The sequence below is a fragment of the Patagioenas fasciata genome, chromosome 30, assembly GCF_037038585.1.
Source record: "Patagioenas fasciata isolate bPatFas1 chromosome 30, bPatFas1.hap1, whole genome shotgun sequence".
Classification (NCBI taxonomy): Eukaryota; Metazoa; Chordata; class Aves; order Columbiformes; family Columbidae; genus Patagioenas; species Patagioenas fasciata.
This window is the reverse complement of record NC_092549.1, coordinates 1,406,005-1,425,441: the sequence shown is the minus strand read 5'-3', so window position 1 is coordinate 1,425,441 and position 19,437 is coordinate 1,406,005. Positions and strand designations below refer to the sequence as shown.

The 19,437-nt window shown below is 51.0% G+C and overlaps 2 protein-coding genes across 2 annotated transcripts; one reads left to right on the top strand and one right to left on the bottom strand.

The window, feature by feature from the left end:
* Positions 1 to 1,600: 1,600 nt before the first annotated feature.
* LOC136113024 (olfactory receptor 14J1-like) lies at positions 1,601 to 2,557 on the bottom strand. The gene has a single exon (XM_065857969.2). It carries the CDS (start codon positions 2,555 to 2,557, stop codon positions 1,601 to 1,603), a length of 957 nt encoding a protein of 318 aa, XP_065714041.2.
* Positions 2,558 to 11,693: 9,136 nt separating this feature from the next.
* Positions 11,694 to 12,686, top strand: LOC136113030 (olfactory receptor 14J1-like). Its single transcript, XM_065857975.2, has one exon. The coding sequence runs from the start codon at positions 11,763 to 11,765 to the stop codon at positions 12,684 to 12,686; it is 924 nt and encodes a 307-aa protein (XP_065714047.2). The 5' UTR covers positions 11,694 to 11,762.
* The last annotated feature ends 6,751 nt before the right edge of the window (positions 12,687 to 19,437 follow it).

Sequence of the window (19,437 nt, the reverse complement as noted above, 5' to 3'; positions counted from 1 at the left end):
GGGGAGGTTGTTCAAGGCCTCAACCCACCTTTGCATCCAATCCCCTTCCCAGGGACAGAGGCAGGCTGACTCACTTGCAATTCTCCCAATGCCTGTTCTTACCATTCTTGAACATGGCTTTGATTTCTGCCTTTTCCAAGGACCCCAGAACCTCTCTATTTACCCTGGTTCTTATGAGAGCACAATCCAGAAACAGAGGCAAGGGTGACAGAGCAGACTGGAGCACTTGCAATGATCTTGTCCAAGGCAGCTGAGATCAGTCTCATTGGGTCTGTCTTGTTTGTTCCTGGAGTCACACACAGAAATGTCAGGTTCTGTCAGGTGTCCACATCTGAGCTGTCCTCATGGAGTCCTTATGCACCCAGGGATGCTCAGAGACAGAGTCTGTCCCTTTTACACAGAGGCAGGAGTCACAGTGTCCCTCTGGCCTCCTGTTGCCTCTCCCAAAGGACAGGAGGCACCTCAGCCCTGTGATGTGTCACCCTACTCTGGACTCAGCTGAGATGTCCCATGTTGTGAGGAATGGATACGGGGATCACAGATTCAGGAAGAAGATCCCAGTGAGTGGTTTCCCATTGGCTGTTACTTCCAAGTGACCTCGAGACACTGTCTGTCCCACAGGTCTTCATGGAACCCCCAGGAACAGCTGATGGTGTTTGTGCTCACTTGGGTTCATCTCACCTCACATACATGATGTGCATGCTCACATCTCATCTGAACAATGCAAACACGGACTTCTGACCTGCTCATTCAGTGTTCCTCCATGGAGGGAAGAACAATCTCTGTGGGCTGGGGAGAGAGGCCAGTGGTGGAAATGGTGGTTGTGAGGGGCCAGTCCATGACAATTGCCCTGGGGCAGCTTCCGCGGGGTGTCCAGCGCAAACGGGCACAGCCCAGACCCTGCTCTGCTGGTCCTGCAGGTCTCTTTCAGGAGGCCTGGCTGTGACAGGACGCTGCTGAATGCCCCAAACCTACAGGCCTATATTTTTTAGCTTTTTCAATCTCTCAGTCACTGTAATGGGCATGTTGTTGAGAGAATCTTTGGAAGAAGACCTAAACCTTCAGGCCCTTCCCTGAGGAGATCACCTTTCTATCTGGAAGGGCTGTTCTGAGGCCAGTTCTGTCACACAAGTGCCCATTACTGTCCCTGCGTGTGGTCACGGCACTAACACACAGCAGGATGGGGACCAAGTTGCCAGAGCACTCAGGACTTGCACCAACACAAGGGATGAGACGGAGAGTGTGGGAGTGGAACAAGAAGACCTCTGGAAGGCCAAGCGCTGGTGCTCCCTGGCAGGGCTGCCAGGCTGGACTCTTTTCCCTACACCCATAGACACAGAGACAGTCCCTCTAGCTCAAAATAAGCCTTGGAGGAAGAATCTCAGAGAAAAAAAAAGTCACTGCAGAGCCACCTATTTTGTTTAAATACACAGAGAGCATGGCTCCATATTTACACAGCCAGTGGGTTTGAAAAGAAAAGCAGACAATGAGTTAGAAAGAGGATGACAAAAATATCATGACTGATTAAAAAAAACCGCCACCAACAGACACACACTCAAAAGTCTGGGCCTCTAATGAGTTACATTAAAGCTGTTATCTGTTAAAGAGAAGATGATGAACACTTTATTATTTTTGAAATGCATCCCACCATTAGTTTCCTCAGGGCATCCTTGACCTCCTTGTTCCTCAGGCTGTAAATGAAGGGGTTCAATGTTGGAGGTATCAGTGAGTATACAACAGACACCACCAGGTCCAAGGATGGGGAAGAGATGGAGGGGGGCTTCAGGTGGGCAAAAAAGGAGGTGCTGGCAAACAGACAGATGACAGCCAGGTGAGGGAGGCAGGTGGAAAAGGCTTTGTGCCGTCCCTGCCCAGAGGGGATCCTCAGCACGGCCCTGAAGATCTGCACATAGGACAGCAGGATGAAAACGCAGCAGATAAAAGCTAAAGATCCACTAAACACAAGAAGCCCAAGTTCCCTGAGGTAGGAGTGTGAGCAGGAGAGCTTGAGAATCTGGGGGATTTCACAGAAGAACTGGTCCAGGACATTGTCCTTGCAGAGTGGTAGCGAAAACGTATTGGCTGTGTGCAGCAGGGCATTGAGAAACCCAGTAACCCAGGCAGCTGCTGCCATGTGGACACAAGCTCTGCTGCCCAGGAGGGTCCCGTAGTGCAGGGGTTTGCAGATGGCAACGTAGCGGTCGTAGGACATGATGGTGAGAAGAAAATATTCTGCTGTAGCACAGAAAACAAAAAAAAAGAGCTGTGCAGCACATCCTGTGTAGGAGATGGTCCTGCTGTCCCAGAGGGAATTGGCCATGGTCTTGGGGACAGTGGTGGAGATGGAGCCCAGGTCGAGGAGAGAGAGGTTGAGCAGGAAGAAGTACATGGGGGTGTGGAGGTGCTGGTCCCAGGCTATGGTGGTGATGATGAGGCCGTTGCCCAGCAGGGCAGCCAGGTAGATGCCCAGGAAGAGCCAGAAGTGCAAGAGCTGCAGCTCCCGTGTGTCTGTGAACGGCAGGAGGAGGAACTGGGTGATGGAGCTGCTGTTGGACATTTGCTGCCTCTGCTGAGGATCAGTCCAAAGAAGAAAAGACAGTGACAGTTTAGGTGAGACGTCTCTGAAGAAAAAAGGTCATTTCTCATAGAAAATCCCCTCCCTGAATGAGCAACAATTCCACCCATTCTACTTGACTGCCAACTGAATGACATGGTTCTTCACAGTATAAAAAAGTAGCTTCAGCATCTAGTTTCCCATAGGATACTTCTGGGACAGGACTCTCAGTGTTGGTGTCTGAGAAAAAACTGACCCACATCCCCACCAAACCCTGGACAGTGAGAGCACCAGGGACAAGTGAAGAAACAGGGAAGAAAATTATAGTACTACAGAACAAATAAAGCAAGGACAGAAAGGCAGATGGGCATGCTGGGAAACCTTCTCCCTGCCCAGCTGTGCTCGCCATCACTCACATGATGTCACTATAGGGCAAGTGCTTTTACAACCTGTTTTGTGTACCCCGTCCTAGGAACCCTTCACCTGAAGGTCCAGCTACCGAGGTGGAGACTCATGCCCTGGACCCCATGGCTTTGGGGCAGAGGCTCTGCTGGGGAGGAGACCAGGGGGTTGCACTGGAAAATGTGTCTGCACTGCAGGGGATGGCATTTCTGGTTGCAGTTCCCTCTCCCTGCCTGTGTTTCTGCTGCCTGGAGCTGTGCCCGCTGGGGGCTGTTTCTCTGTCCCTGGGTCTGCTCCCTGTCACTGCTCACAGAGTCAAACTCACCCACTCTGTGCTCAGCTCTGTCCTGCTCACACCTCCTGGCACTGCCCAGGGGCAGCTCTGTGTGTGCAGGGGCTCAGGAGCAGCTCAGAGAACTCCTAAAAAGAACTAGGGTGTCAGGAGCTTCTCCAGGACAGAGAAATAAATTCCCATCTCCCACTGCCCACTCACCCAACCAAGAATCAAAAAAACTCCAACCTTAAAATCTTCCCTATCAGATAAATGCTACCTCAGTGTCTCCTGAAGGAACCTCTGCAAATGTCCTGGGGGTGAGCTGGAGCTGTGAGCAGCCCTGACACACGGAGAACCCAGCAGCAGAAGGACCCTGACCTGATGGGAGTCACTCCTTCCCCCAACAGCTTCTCCTCTCAGTGTTGTTGGGATCTCCCCGGGCAGGCTGAGCACTGACCCTGGCAGGCGGCAGAGTCCCTGCCCTGGCACAGCCCTGGGGTGCAGGGACCCTGCTCTGCAGGACAGCCCTTGGCACCTCTGCCTGCACATTTACATTTACACCCCACAGCCGTCCTGGGGACAACACAGCATTCACGTCTTGTCACTCTGACAGTGCAGAAGGCAACCCCTGCTCTGCAGCACATCCTGTCCTCTGATCAGAGAATCTCTGAGAGTTGTACTTACATCTCTCATAGGCTCTGCAATGTGACAGCTTTCTGAGATCCTGCCAAGATTTGCAGATGCAATGCCCTGCAGCCACAGCTTTAATATCTGAGAAGATTTCTCATTCATTGATCTCTCAGCATCCTCCCACCCCAGTTTGCGTTTCCCTCTCTCTGCCTGGCTCCTGTGCCCTCGGTGCTGCAGGCAGAGCCCTCAGCCCTGCTGCGTGTGCAGAGGAGCTGCTCCTGGGCAGAGCTGTCTCTCTGCAGCGCTGCCGCTTGCCAGGAGCTCCCTCTGTCCCAGGAGCCCAGCCCAGCTCAGCAGCACAGGAGCAGCCCATGATGTCCCTTCCTCTGTCCCCTCTGGGCTCCCTCCAGGTGTCCTTGGGGCTCCAGGGGCATATCCTTTGAAACAACCACAAGTAATAAGTGATGTTGATTCTCTCTCCTCTGCACAGACACTTCTTGCCAGAATTGTGTTCTTTCTATTACGTAATATTTTCTTGTCCCATCATTAGACTGGACATCAGGAATGTTAAAGCAAAGGATATAATTTCTCCAAGCTGGGGGAGGAATATCTTCAGTTGAAGGAATTTAGCAATTTTATTCTTGTTTTATACTGCCAGGTCTAGAGTTCATCAATCTTTGGCCATGTCATGTCTGTGCTCTGAAGCAAAGCCTTTGCACACATGGGCTCTTGGACACTTGGTACCAGGTTTCCTGTGGCAGGTCAGAGCTGGGCTGGTGCCACAGCTGGGGTGGTTCAGCCCAGATGTGAGGCAATGGCCTCAGCCAGGGACCTGACTGGGGGAGCTGGAGCTGTCAGTGCTGCAGACAGAGCTGTGACACGGGTGGAATGAACTGCCAGGCAGGGTGGCAGAAGTGAGTTCATCTGGTCTGCAAGGACAGCAGCCTCCAAGCACAGCAACAGTCCAGATCAAAACTCAGTCTAGACCTGTAAGGCAATTTAAGGGCCCATAATGAGCTGTTACTGCTTCAGGAACACCTAAAGGAGAAAGAAATACACTGTGTGGCCACTGATGAATTTTATCAGGGAAAAAAGTTATATTCTCGGTATCTCTTGTCCTCCATCTTCACCACTAAGTTCTCCCAGACCACTGTGACTTGAGACAGGAATTTGGAGGAGAACAACCAGCAGTGGATGGGGATCAAGTCAGGGTCACTGGAAGTAACACAATCCTTTCCAGTCTATGGGACAGCAGGGGCAGCATCCCAGGAGCTGAGACAGCAGGACCATGTCACAGGGAGGCCACTCTGCACCATCCTGGAAAGATCATGGAGACTGGGGGGACTCCCTGACCACTGGCAGCTCTCACACAGTGTGTGCACTTTTCAGAATGGCCAATGGGTGAACAGGGGAACTAAGAGCTCTGCCCAGAGCATGTCCACTGGGACCCCATTTCTGGGTGTCTGGAAGAGAAGGTGGTGGGGTTTACCCAGGGCGGGTTGTACCTGTCCATCCTCTTTGCTTTCTGTGAGGAAAGGACAGTGTTGTGGACGTGGGGAGAGTAGTGGTGGTCTGTGACCTGGAAGTCTACAAGGCATTCAGCATCATCCCCCACAATATTCTTGTGTCCAAGGCAGGATATTATAGTCTCTGTCAGTGTGCAATTAGATGGGTAAAAACAATCTGGAAGTTGTTTCCCAGGAGTGCACATCCACTTGACCCCAGAAAGTGTTCAAGATGTGTTTGGATAAAGCTCTGAGTAATGTGGTCTGAGGCTGCTTTGAGCAGGAGGCTGGTCAAGACACCTTCTGTCTTCATTTGTGCCTTTGAACTGACCTGTTCTCTGTTCCTTGAGTTTCTTTGGCTAAAAAAGAAACAACTTCCCTATGCCACCTCTGCCTCACACCAGAAAAAGGAGAACAGGTATGGAAGAAGGAGGATTTGGGGGCAATTCTGCCCAAGATGTGTACTCTTTCAAGGATAAAAAAGGTAGAAGAGAGAGAAAAAGCACTGGTCTAAGAACTTCATGCAGAAGGTCAGCTGCTGAAATGTAGCAGCTCTTTTGAGAAGCAAGAATGACTGTTGGGAATGAAATTAAAAAGTTTGGTTCATCATTATCATCATCACTGAGAATAAGGAGCTCCATGTGACTGTTACTGGTGATAGTATCACTATTGAAAAACATCTTTGAGAGCATCTCTGTTGTCTCTCAGCTCCAAAGCCCAGCCTGCTCATATTTTGAAAGGACAACTTCAGACTTCTGCCCCCCAGATCTCTACAACCATCTCCCATCAAAGGCCTTTTACCCCAAGAAGGGGAAAACTCCCAATGCAGGTACCAAACCCATGCCCAACCTGCCTGGAGAGCCAGGACAGTTGTGCCACACAACAACCGCCCTTGAGGGAAGCTGGAGGTGATGGGAATTGAAATGGTTCCGACTGAAATCATAGAATCAGAGAATCATTTAAGTTGGAAAAGACCCTGAAGATCAGGGTTTACCCAGGGTACATTGTGCCTGCCTATCCTCTTTGCTTTCTGTGAGGAAACAACAGGATTGATGTGGGGACAACATTGATGGTCTGTTGCCTGGAAGTCAGCAAGGAATCCAGCATCATTCCCTGCAATATTTTTTATCCAAGGGAGGATAAAACCCTGAGTAATCTGATCTGACCCCACATTGAGCAGGAAGTTGGTCAAGACACCTCCTGAGGTCCCTTTGAGCCTGAATGACACTGTCCTTTCATCCCCTTCATGTTTTCAATGTAGAGAAATCTCTCAGGTTCTCTCTGATCACAGAAATAATTCACATGAGGTGCAGGGCTGCTTTACAAGTAACCGTGAACAGTCCTGACCACAACCTTTGCATCCCTTTTCATTTGTCCCAAGCGAGGTTCTTCTTTTTTGCTGTTCTAATACCCTTCCAGAAGGAACTGCCCACCTTGTTAATCCTTTCAGAGCAGGTTGTTCAACAGTTGTCAGCATCCATGTACAGGACCTGCACATCAGCCAGACCTGAAAGCCACCATTACAGCAATGGAGATGAGGCTCTTGATCAACTCCTTGAATGCAGGAATCAGCATGCCATATTGTCATGGTCCATTTTGTGATGGACTCGTGTTGGTTCGTTTACCTTGAAACGCAAAATTAAGGCGACCAAAATGCCAAGGGGGTATAATTCAATCAAACAATGTAACTCTATTATTCTGCCCATAAAGAGGCAAGTGATAGAGAAAGTCAAGAAAAGCGAAAGAGAAAAAAAATAAGGAGGAAAGAGGATTAGCTACCACCACAGGTCCAAAGGCGTCCCTATTGTCCCAGGTCCCGAACAGCATCCTGCTGGTCCTCTGTCATGATCTGTGATCCTTTGGTGGAGAGATCTCTACGATATTCAGCCAGGAACCATCTTTTGTACTTAGCAATAGCGCTTAACTCCTTCTCTGCCCATGGATTGAGGCCAATCTCCACCCACACTTGGATGGTTCTCAGGAATCATCCATGAGCCTGGAGGAAGCAGGAACCTCCTGGAGTGTTGGCCCATTACAGAACAACAAGAGTGAAAGGTTTGTGAGGCACATGGGAGTGCAGGAAGAGAGTGGTCTGTGTGTAGCAGTAACTGTGTTAAAGGCAAGAAGAAGCCCTGAAGAGCATGAGCTGGTCATGCTAATGTGGAATAGACTGATTTTTCTTTTTCATTTTAGGGCAGTAGAAGAAGGAATATGTGCATTTCAGTGCTAGGGCATGGATCCAAATTGAGGATTCGAGCAAATTTGAGACTGGGTAGCTTAGGTGATTGGTGACCATTGCCAGGTCTATGAAAGAAGCTGAATGGGTTTAGGGGGATGTCACAGGCATTGCCAAATCCTCAGAAAACCAGAGCCTTGTCATTAAAGCAACAGCGCTTGGCACTAAACCCACACTGTGTCCAGTCATGACAGTCCAGTCACTCACCAGATCCCACTGTGTCCTGGTTAGCCCAGCCAGCCATGTCAAGAAGATAACTCAGCATCCTGGACTGTGGGCACCCACTGCTTTGCCTGGCCAGTGAATGTCAGGGCAATTACAGTTCCCCATGGGCACCTGCTCTTTGACTGGCGACATCCTCAGGTTGCTGACTGAAGATCTGTTCCATTTCTTCTCCATGATCAAGTAGTTTGTAACACCCAACACGTTGTCACCCTGTACGGGATTTACATAGTCCTGGAACTGGGGATGAGTGTGAGTGTGCTACAGTTGTCACCTCTCTGAGAGGACAACAGGAGTTTGACCAACGTCAGACAGAGCCGATTTCAGCTGCTCCAAGATGGACCCACTCCTTGCCAAATCTGAGCCACTCAGTGATGCTGGCAGTACCTTTGTGATATTGTATTTGAGAAAGGGTAAAAAATGCTGCAGAAGAGCAGGCGGGACAGAGGAGGGAGGAAATGTGAGAGAAAAGCACTGCAGACACCAAGGTCATATCCCATAGGACCCAAGCAGGTCCCTCAGCAGGCCAAAGCTTGCTCTCCTGAAATCCTGCTCTTTGCCTTCTTATCATCTTCCAGGAGCCTCAGCTCCACTTTCCAATCCCTGACTGTTCCATCCTGACCAACTCTTTCTGGTTTGTAAGTGTGAAGTCCCACAGGGCACCTCACCCCACTGACTCCTCAGTCACCCGTGTCAGGAAGATGTTGTCAATGAGCTCCAACCCCTCCTGGATGACGGTGCCTTTCAGATATTGGGATATCTCAGGTCTGCCAGGAGGACACGGCCCTGGAAACATGAGGCTTCTTTCATTTGTCTGAAGGAGGCCTCATCTCATTCCTCTTCCTCATCAATGAGTCAGTAGCTGATGTTCAGTCACCACAACATTGCCCATGTTGTTCTGCCTTCTCATGCTGACTCCTCAACCTTCAGCTGACATTGTCTGTCCCCAGGCAGAGCTCCTCGCATCTGCTATTTATGCATCAGAAAACTCTGAATATTGACAAGATGAACTGACCAGTTCTGTATCAGGGTGGACAATAACCCCATCCATCAGGACAGAGCAGGACCTGAGACGCTGAGCAGTGACCCTGAGGAGAAGGGCCTGGGCACTCCAAGGTCCCCACACCAGCCCGTGGTGCACGCTCACCATGAACAAGGCAGCTGCACACGGGGCTGCATGAGGAGGAGCGTGGGGACCCAGACACCCGGAGTTCTCATCCCATTCGGTTCAGCACTGGTGTGACCCCACACACACGGGGGTGTGCCAGTGTGCGGCTTCCCAGTTTGGAGAAGCAGGGAGGAACTGGAGGGTGCAGGGCTCTGCCAAGGCAGGTTCAGCACCTTGTGCACATGGTGTAGGATGCTGAGGGACCTGGGCTGCTTTGGCCCAGCAGTGCTGGGGAGGCTGCAGCAGTGCAGGGGTAGCCTGAGAGTGCTTGAAGGGTGGTTTCAGAGCTGGTGGAGGGTTCCTTCATAGTGGGAAAGAGTGTGAGAAAGAAATAATGGCCCAAAGTGCAGCTGGGGAGGTCCAGGCTGGACATGAGCAGAAAGGAATGTGACTGGAAGGGCAGTGCTGTGGTGGAGCAGGTCAGCACAGGGAGCCTGCATCAGCCCAAGGCTTTGAGCTCCAAGGGACAGCTGGGGAGGATGGAGAGATCTCAGCAAAGGAAGGAAGATGCTCAGACAAGAGCAAGGTGGGGCAGCAGGGGGGATGTCTGCAGCCTGCAGGGAAAGAGGTGCAGGGGATGTCACAGCACAGGACAGGCTGTGGTGGAGGTGATCAAGGGATGTAAAGAGGCTGAAAGCCCCACCAGACATGAGCTCCTTCTCCCCTTGGCTATGGCTGTTGTCTGCACCTCTGATGCCTGTGAGGAGACACCTTGTCCTTCCAGCACAGGGGCCTCATGGCCTCCTTGTCCCCAGCCAGGAACCTGGGAGGTGTGGGACCGTAGTCCTGCCCTTGGCCTTGCACAGCCCCACATCACACTGCCCCAGGAAGAGCCCTGGGCAACGTGGGAGGGACAGGATCTGCCTTCCCAGGGGCTGGGGGTCAGGGCTTGGCCCTTTGGTTAATGAAACACATCCAGGTTTACTCAGCATCAGAGCCACCTTTACTTTGCTTTTCCTGACATGTCATCACTGCCTCCAGTTTTCTTCTGCAACTGACCCTGGGGATGGTTTCTCAGTATATAACTCATTGGGACCCATTAACATTACAAGAAACTTTGGAGTTTGAATCTGACTTTGACTTCTTCAGAGGTTTCATCAGCTTCCTCCAGGGCCTGAGGCCCATGGACTCAGGACCAAATCCACCAGAGGGGTCATTAAAGCGCCTTGGGCTGCTCCTGTGCTGCTGAGCTGGGCTGGGCTCCTGGGACAGAGGGAGCTCCTGGCAAGCGGCAGCGCTGCAGAGAGACAGCTCTGCCCAGGAGCAGCTCCTCTGCACACGCAGCAGGGCTGAGGGCTCTGCCTGGGGATCTCAGGGAGACGAGCAAGGCAGAGAGAGATTAAAGGTGGTCAGGACTGGGAGGATGACTGAGAGCTCACTGGAGGAGAAACCTTTGCAGCCCTTGCCATGGTAAGTCTCTGGGTGCAGGGCAATGCAGCTGTAGCTCCTGGAGGCATCTCCTAAAACTGGCACAGGCACAGCTGGTGGGATCTGTAAGGAGGGGGCTCTTGTCAGGCAATGTTGAACAGCTGTGAAGTCGGGTGAGCACCCAGGGGTGCCCAGGGCTGTCCTGCAGAGCAGGGTCCCTGCACCCCAGGGCTGTGCCAGGACAGGGACTCTGCCGCCTGCCAGGGTCAGCGCTCAGCCTGCCCAGGGAGATCCCATGGCAGAAACTACTGGGGAAATGAGCGTTCGCCCATAAGGGCAGGAAAGGTGCTTCTGCTCTGGAGAGGATGCTGTGTGGGTCAGGGCTGCTCAGAGCTCCAGATCACCCCACAGACATGGCAGAGGGTCCTTCTGAACCACAACATCAAGACAGGAACAGCTGCAAGGGAAGGAGTCTGTGCTTTCAGTTTTCCACTCTTGGTTGTTTGGGTGTGCAGTGGGAGATGGGGATTTATTTCTCTGCTTTGGAGAAGACACTGAGACCCCAGTTCTCGTTAGAACTTGTCTGAGCTGCTCCTGAGCCCCTGCACACACAGAGCTGCCCCTGGGCAGTGCCAGGAGGTGTGAGCAGGACAGAGCTGAGCACACAGCGGGTGGGACGGGGGCTGTGACACTGACAGGGAGCAGACCCAGGGACAGAGACACAGCTGCAGGCAGCACAGCCATGGGCAGGAAGAGTTAACTGCTACCAGAAATGCTGGAGATGGGATTTAGGAACCTCTCTCACATCCTCTCGAGTGCAGACACATTTCCCAGTGCAACCCCCCGGTCTCCTCTCCTCCCCAGCAGAGCCTCTGCCCCAAAGCCATGGGGTCCAGGTCACGAGTCTCCACCTCAGCAGGTGAAGGGTTCCTGGAACGTGGTACACAGAAAAGGTGCTAAAAGTACTTGCTCTACAGTGTCATTATGTGAGTGGCAGCAGCACAGCCAGGTAAGGAGAAGGTTCCACAGCATGCCCGTCTGCCTTTCTGTCCTTGCTTTAATTTCTGGCAGCACTGCAGTGTCCTTCCCTGTTTCTCCACCTGTCCCTGGAGCTCTTGCTCTGTGGGGTTGGGGTGGGAGTGTGGTTCAGTTTTTGTTCTGACACCAACTCAGGCGGTTTTGCCCCAGAGCTGTGTTCATGGAAACTGCATGCCCAACTGCATTTTAAACTGTGATGAACTGTTTTTCTCACTTGGTAGAAAGAGAGAATGAGCTGAACCATCCCTTCATTGTGGACGGGGTTTTCCATGAGAAACAGCCCATTTATTTTCTTCAGAGAAGTCTCCCCTAACTTGTCACAGTCTTTTCCTCCTTGCACAGGTCCTCACGCCCACAGGCAGCAAATGGCCAATGGCAGCTCCATCACCCACTTCCTCCTCCTGCCGTTCACAGACACACGGGAGCTGCAGCTCTTGCACTTCTGGCTCTTCCTGGGCATCTACCTGGCTGCCCTCCTGGGCAACGGCCTCATCATCACCACCATAGCCTGGGACCAGCACCTCCACACCCCCATGTTCTTCTTCCTCCTCAACCTCTCCCTCCTCGACCTGGGCTGCATCTCCACCACTCTCCCCAAGTCCATGGCCAATTCCCTTTGGGACACCAGGGCCATTTCTTATATGGGATGTGCTGCCCAAATGTTTTGCTTTGTCTTTTTCATTTCAGCAGAGTTGTATCTTCTCACCGTCATGTCCTACGACCGCTACGTTGCCATCTGCAAACCCCTGCACTACAGGACCCTCCTGGGCAGCAGAGCTTGTGTCCACATGGCAGCAGCTGCCTGGGCCACTGGGTTTCTCTATTCTCTGCTGCACACGGCCAATACATTTTCACTGCCACTGTGCAAGGGCAATGTTGTGGACCAGTTCTTCTGTGAAATCCCCCAGATCCTCAAGCTCTCCTGCTCACACTCCTACCTCAGGGAACTTGGGCTTCTTGAGTTTAGTGGATCTTTTACTTTTATGTGTTTCATTTTCATTGTGGTGTCCTATGTGCAGATCTTCAGGGCCGTGCTGAGGATCCCCTCTGAGCAGGGACGGCACAAAGCCTTTTCCACCTGCCTCCCTCACCTGGCCGTGGTCTCTCTGTTCATCAGCACTGCTTCATTTGCCTACCTAAAGCCCCCCTCCATCTCCTCCCCAAGCCTGAATCTGGTGGTGTCTGTTCTGTACTCGGTGGTGCCTCCAGCACTGAACCCCCTCATCTACAGCATGAGGAACCAGGAGCTCAAGGATGCCCTGAATAAACTAATGGCAGGATTCATTTAAAAAGTAATAAAGTGTCTGTCATCTGCTCTTTAACAGATAACAGTTTTAATGTAACTCATTAGAGGCCCAAACTTTTGTGTGTTTCTGTGTTGGTGATGTTTATTTTTTTAATAAATCATGTTATTTTTGTCATCCCCTTTCTACTTCATTGTCTGTTTTTTTTCAGACACACTGGCTGTATAAATATGGACCCATGCTCTCTGCGTATTTAAAGAAAATAAAGGGCTCTGCTGCCATTTTTTTTCACAGAGATTCTTCCTGCAAGGCCTGTTTGGAGCTGCATGGACAGTTCCTGTGCATGGGAAAAGGGGAAAAGAGTCCAGCCTGGCAGCCCTGCCAGGGAGTACCAGAGCTTGGACTTCCAGAGCTGTTCTGGTTCCAGTCCCACACTCTCCTTCTCACCCCTTGTGTTGGTGCAAGGCCTGAGTGCTCTGGCAGCTTGGTCCCCATCCTGCTGTGTGTCAGTGCTGTGAGCGCAGGCAGGGACAGGCAATGGGCACTGCTGCGACAGAGCTGGCCTCACAACAGCCTTTCCAGATAGAAAGGTATCTCCTAAGGGCAGGGCCTCAAGTTTTATGTCTTCTTCAAAGCTACTCCCAGGAACACGGCCAAGAAAGTGGCCCACAGATGAAACACCATTGTTCAGTTGATCAGTGTGTGTGTGCAGGGCTGGCACGCAGCAGTGACCTCTCACAGCCAGACCTCCTGCTAGAGACCTGCAGGATCAGGAGAACAGGGGCTGGGCTGTGCTTGTGGGTGCTGGACACCCCATGCAATCTACCCCAGTCATCATGGACTAATCCATCACAACCTTCATTTCCAGCCCAGACCTCTCGCCGCAATTCAGAGAGGTTCTTTGTCCCTCCTTGGAAAGACCCTGAATGAGTAGGTCAGAAGTCCACGTGTGCATTGTACAGATGAGATGTGAGCGTGAACATCATGTACGAGAGGTGGGATGAACCCAAGTGAGCACCAATGCTGTCAGATATTCTGGGGTGCCATTTTGCACCTGGGACACGTCAACCCTGGTTGTAGAGACAGACTGGGGGACGAGATGCTGGAGAGCAGCTCTGCAGAGAGGGATCTGGGGATCTGGTCTACAGCAAGTTGAACAAGAGCTACCAGTGTCCCTGGAGCCAAGAAGGACCCGTGTCCTGGTGCATCCAACACAGCATGGCCAGCCGGGCAGGGAAGGGATTGTCCTGCTCTGCTTGGCCTTACCTGGAGCATTCACTGTGTGCAGGGCTGGGGACACAGGATACAAATGAGACAAAGCTACTGGAGAGTGTCCAGAAGAGACTACGAATTTGGTGAAGGGTTTGGAGAGGAAGCCGTATGAGGAGTGGCTGAAGTCCCTGGGTTTGCTCAGCTGGAGCAGAGTAGACAGAGGGCAGAGCTCATGGGGCTGCAGGTTCCTCAGCAGGGAAGCAGGAGGGGCAGGGCTGAGCTCTTCTCTCTATGGCAGTGATAGAAACCGAGGGAATGGCAGAAGATGTGCCACGTCTTCCTGCACCAGTCTCTAGGCACCTGAAGGACGAGGAAGGGATTGCTGAACCGAAGTGAGTGGAAAATCCAATGAGTCCCAAGAAATGCTCTGAACCCATTCGAGAGCTTTAGATCCCTGGGAAAGAGCTCAGCGACAGTGCAGCACATCCAGGTGCATCTGTGTCCCCCACTGAGCAGCACAACCAGTGTGGACTCACCCCATGGTTCTGCAGCCAACCCGCTCTGCAGAGCATCAGTGCCAGGTTGGGGTGCTGTGGGGAGCACAGGGGAGGGGCCAGGAGCACCAGAGAGAGAAAAATGCTGGTGTGCAGCTGCCCCAAGATTATACCCAGGGTTTATGGTGCAAAGCCAGAAGTCCTTGCTGTTCTGGTGCTTCACCAGGCCTGGGAAGTAGCTGGAGAAGGATTGGTGTCCCCCACTTACCATCTCTTAGTGCATCATCCCTCGTGAAGGGTGGCATGGAAAGCAAGTCTGGGACCCTGTGTCAGGACTTGCACTGAAGAAAGTATTCGCCCAGGAGCCACATCATTTTGCTCTGGTACTTCAGTCCTGGTGCTCATCACATGTCCTTAAGACAAACTTATGCACCCCTCTCGTCAAACTTACCCCAAAAGTCACCCCTAGACACGGATCCTGAGCTGGGGCTGAGCAGGAGAACTGGGGTCCAGCTGTGACCAGAGGAAGGACAAGGCCTGTCCTGGGTCCTCTAAAGGGCTGTCAGCCTCTGCGATCTCCACCAGAAAAGGCAGCATGCAGGAAACTGCAGACCATCCCCATGCCTTTTGGAGGCCCCTAGGAAGTGTTCCTTTCTCTAAATATCCAGCCCAGCTTGTCACTGCGTGAACAACCATGAGAAACTGCCCCTGGACCCTCATTCCAGACCCCATTTCCTTCACTCCATACAGGCAGTGCTGTCCCCCTTGTCACTGAGGTGGTTCCAGGGACCCAAGAGACACCTGTAGGAGGAGAGGTTGGGTAGGGATATGGTGTCCTTTAGTGCTCCTCATGGTACCTCCTGCTACGCTTTGTGCTACTTCTCACAACCCTCTGAGCCTGGATGTTCAGCCAGTTCTCAGTGGTGCTAAACAGGAATATGCCCATGAGCACATTGGGCTGCACTGGGAGGGTCGTGGCCACCCAGACAAGGGCAGTTATTGCCCATCTTGACTCAGCACTGGTGTGGTCACATCTGGAGTGGTGTGTCCCAGTGTGAGGTTCCCCATTCTGGAGGAACGGGGAGGAGCTGCCATGTGGCCAGAGAAAGTCTGGGTCACATGTGGAGATGTTGAGAGACCCAAACTTCTTCAGCCTGGTGAAGAGGAGGCTGAGGAAATGTGCTGTTTTTACTGAAACTGAGTTAATATTATTAATGCATTTTCCTTCACATCCAGTACCGTCTTTTGTTTAGATTTACTATGAGAATAGTGAGATAATGCTGTTTCTTCCCTGGGATAGAGTTCATTTTTCATTTTAGCAGCTTCACAGTGTTTGCCATTTGCTATGAAAGGAATGTCAGAACTCACTGATATCTTGGCTGTTGTCAGGGAAACCAAGGACTTCTTTGGCCATCCAGCTGCAGATGCAGATTGGCAGGAGGGGACACAGACAGGACAGCACCTGGACTGACATGCAGGCTTAACGATTAAATATTACCTATGATTAGCGTCATGCTCAGTCTAAAGCTGGAGCCGGCTTTTAGGGCTTGTTACATCCGTTACTCTGGGTTTTCCAGCTGGTTTGGTTGTTCCATTCAGAAGTTTCATTCTGTCAGGAGTTCAATGTCAGTTCGGCCTTTTGCGGTTCTACCATTCTGCAGTTGGCCTTTGGGCCTTTCTGTCTGTTGCCCTTTTGCTCTCTCTTGCTGGGATGGGCTGCTCAGGACCAAGGTGCTCCCTTCTGCAGGACTGGCTGTTCTGTGTGACCGAAGTTACACGGGGGATAGCACTGAGTATATTTTCTTAATTTAATGTATCTATTTCTATTTAATTTACCTGGACTATTGTCAGTGAAACCAAGGACTTCTCTGGAGTCCAGCTGCAGGTGCAAATTGGCAGGAGGGGGCACAGACAGGACAGCACCTTGACTGACATCCAGGTCAATAACGAGCTATTCTTTACCATTGGTGTCATGCTCACTATAAAGCTGGAGATGCCTTTTCCAGCCAGTTAGTTTCGGTTTGCCGGCTGCTTTGGTTGGCTCTGTTTGGAAGTTCCATTCTATTGGGAGTTCAGTGTTAGTTCCGCTTTATGATGTTTTTCTGATTTTCAGTTGGCCCTTGGGCCTCTCTGCCTTTTGCACTTGTACTTTCTCTTGCTGGGATCAGCTGTTCAGGACCAGGGTGCTCTCTTCTTTTGGGTTGTCTGTTCAGCACAACTGGAGTTACGTGGGGGATTGCACTGAGAATCATATATTTTACTTTATGTATATTTTAGTATATTATTATTTGTAGTGTATAATTTTCACTGTTTTCTTTCTTTTTTTCTTTTTTTTTTTTCCTAAACCCACAAGTTTCTCCCTTCCCTTTCAGTTCTCTCCCTTATCCCACCTGGGGACTGGGAGCAGGATGTGAGCAGCTCTCATGGTCTTGCTTGGTGGTTGTGGTAAAACCATGACAAGAAAGGGTAGTAGTAGCTTCAGGAATCTTGAAAATCTCTTTACAAGATGGTAGAGGAAAACAGCATGAGAAAGGAAAACCATCAGAAACTGCAGCTCTGGAGGTCCAGAGTGGAGCTCAGGATAAAGAAATGTCATTCTGAGCACAGTGCTGTGGTCATTCAGAAGGACTCTGGATCAGTCATGGCTTTGTGTTTCCAGGAACAGCTGGTGAGGATGGACAGACAGCAGCACAGGTGGGGACACACTGGGGTGAGAACAAGGTGGGGAAGCACATGGGGTGTCTGCAGCCTGTGGGGAAACAGCCACAGGCCTGGGACAGTGTAGGATGGACTGTGGTGGAGATGGCCAAGGGCATTGACAAGGCTGGATGTCCCTGAAAGAGCCAAGGTCTTTGTCCCCTTGGCTGTGGCTGATGTCCCTGCAAGAGCCAAGGTCTTTGTCCCCTTGGCTGTGACTGATATCCCTGACAGAGAGGCCTAAGAGGAGACACATGGTTGTCATGGCCATGGCACCCCATTGCCTCCTTGCACCCCCAGGGAGTGCCACACCATTGTCCTGCACTGGGCATCGCACTCCCCACATCCCCACCAAGAGCCCTGAGCCACACGTGAGGGACAGGATCTCCCTTCCTAGGGGCAGGGGCTCAAGGCTTGGCCATTGTCCTTCATCAAACAAACCAAGGGTTTTCTCAGCATCAGAGCTGCTGCACTGTGCCTTTGCCTGATGCAATCACAGCCTCCAATTATCTGCTCTAACGAGTCCCTGGGGAGGCTTTGTCAGTAACAGCCCTCAGTGGGGCCCATTAATGCTTCAAGGTACTTTGGAGTTTGCTTCTGACTTGGACTTCTTGAGCAGATTCTTCAGTCTGTGCTTGGTATCTGAGGTTCATGGACTCAGCACCAAATACGCCATGGGGCTCATTAAAACACAGAAAGCCCTAAGGAGTGATGTTTCTTTCTGTAATTTCATTCAAATCTTCAAGACTTGTAGAACTAACTGGATAGGTTTCAATGGGACACTTAGTGATGAAGATTTCAAAGAAGATTTCATAAAGGAGGGTTTTTTCTTTCCAGGGTATTTTCTGTCATTTTTCAGTGTATAGAAGAAATGACAGCAGCATTCTACACTGGACATTGATCCCGAGGGTCTCCTGAAGACATCTGGACAGGCAGGAGAACAGTGCCTTGAGGCTGGACACTGTATGGACAACCTCGCTCCTCACCCCCACCCCCAGTCTGCCAGTTCCCTCATTGGCCACCAGAGACTGCATCACTTTTCCTCACATCAGACTTCTCCACTCAGCTCCGCAGGAGATGCTGCAGCTCCTGTGCACCAGCTCCACCTGCTCTGCTGTGTCAACACTGCACAGTTTAATAAACAGTAAAACACTTTCCTCAGCTGTGTGTGTAAGCTGGATCTGATGAGGTCCACCATCCACAAGGGACATCCACACAAGAACTGGTTTAGACAGAGAGATAGGAAAGGATAGAAATAAACACAATGAACGTGTTGATCGCCATGTTAATTAGAGCTCTGAAGAATGGGGCAAGTTTGTAACTCCCTGAAGCTCGAAGCAGAAACCAGACAGTTGAGAGAAACTGAATGACCAAAGAGCAAGTGGAGGAGAATCTTGAGAGCACTGGGAAGGGAAATGTCCAGACAGTCTGCTGGAAAGTTGTCCTTTGACAGGGACATTTAATCAGGAGAGGTGGAAACTCCCAAATGATGAGGGAGATGAAATAATAGAGTACTGGTAATAGAAGTACAGGGGAAGACCAGTATATCTTCTCCTATCCTTAGTACACTTCCCGGTAATTCACTTTTGTGGCTTTTCTTTTTTCCTTTGTTTGTTTTAAGAAGTAAAAAAAACCAAAAACAAACAAAATAAAACAAGACCAGAAATCACACCAAAAAAACACACACCAAAAAAACCAAAAAACCACAGCAAACACAAAAAACACACACAGAAAAACAAACAAACAAAACCCCACAAAAAACCCACAAATCCAAAAAACAACAACAAAGAAGTGCACCTTTCCAGGCAGACATCAGTCATCTGTTGTGTCACCATGAACAGCCAGTGCCATTTTAGGGGCCCCAGTGTACCTGAGGTGCTGGCCTGGGATTGGCCTCTAGCACACAGGGCCTGGGGAGACCAGAGCACCTTGCAATGCAGGTGGAGCCTGGGCAGGGGTACCCAGGGCATCTACACTGGCACCAGGTGTTTGTGTCCCTGGAGCTGAAGACATTTGTGTCCTAAATCCATGCCCAGTTCTGCAAAACTCTTTCCTTTTCAAAGAACAGAACCTCCCCACAAAGAAAAATAAAGAAAAATGTGTTGACACCTTCCTTTGTTTTGGATCTTTGTCTTCAGTTCTTCTTATTTTAATTTTCATTGACATTAACTGACATCGGATGGGCCTGCAGGCATGAAGCCAAGATTATTTTGTGTCTTGCATAGCGCCCCATGCCCTCTAAACCTTCCCTGCCCAGGACTCCTCACACTTTCCCCAGAGCGAGTCACACTGAGGTGTTGGCTGGTTCACTGGCTGAGATGTTGGTTTAGATGGTCACCTACAGCACAGGTGGATCCTGCCCCATCATCATCTGCTCTGCTCCAGTTAGAAAC

Coding starts and splice junctions, on each gene's coding strand:
- LOC136113024 (XM_065857969.2), bottom strand. CDS start 2,557: ATGTCCAACAGCAGCTCCATCACCCAGTTCCTCCTCCTGCCGTTCACA.
- LOC136113030 (XM_065857975.2), top strand. CDS start 11,763: ATGGCCAATGGCAGCTCCATCACCCACTTCCTCCTCCTGCCGTTCACA.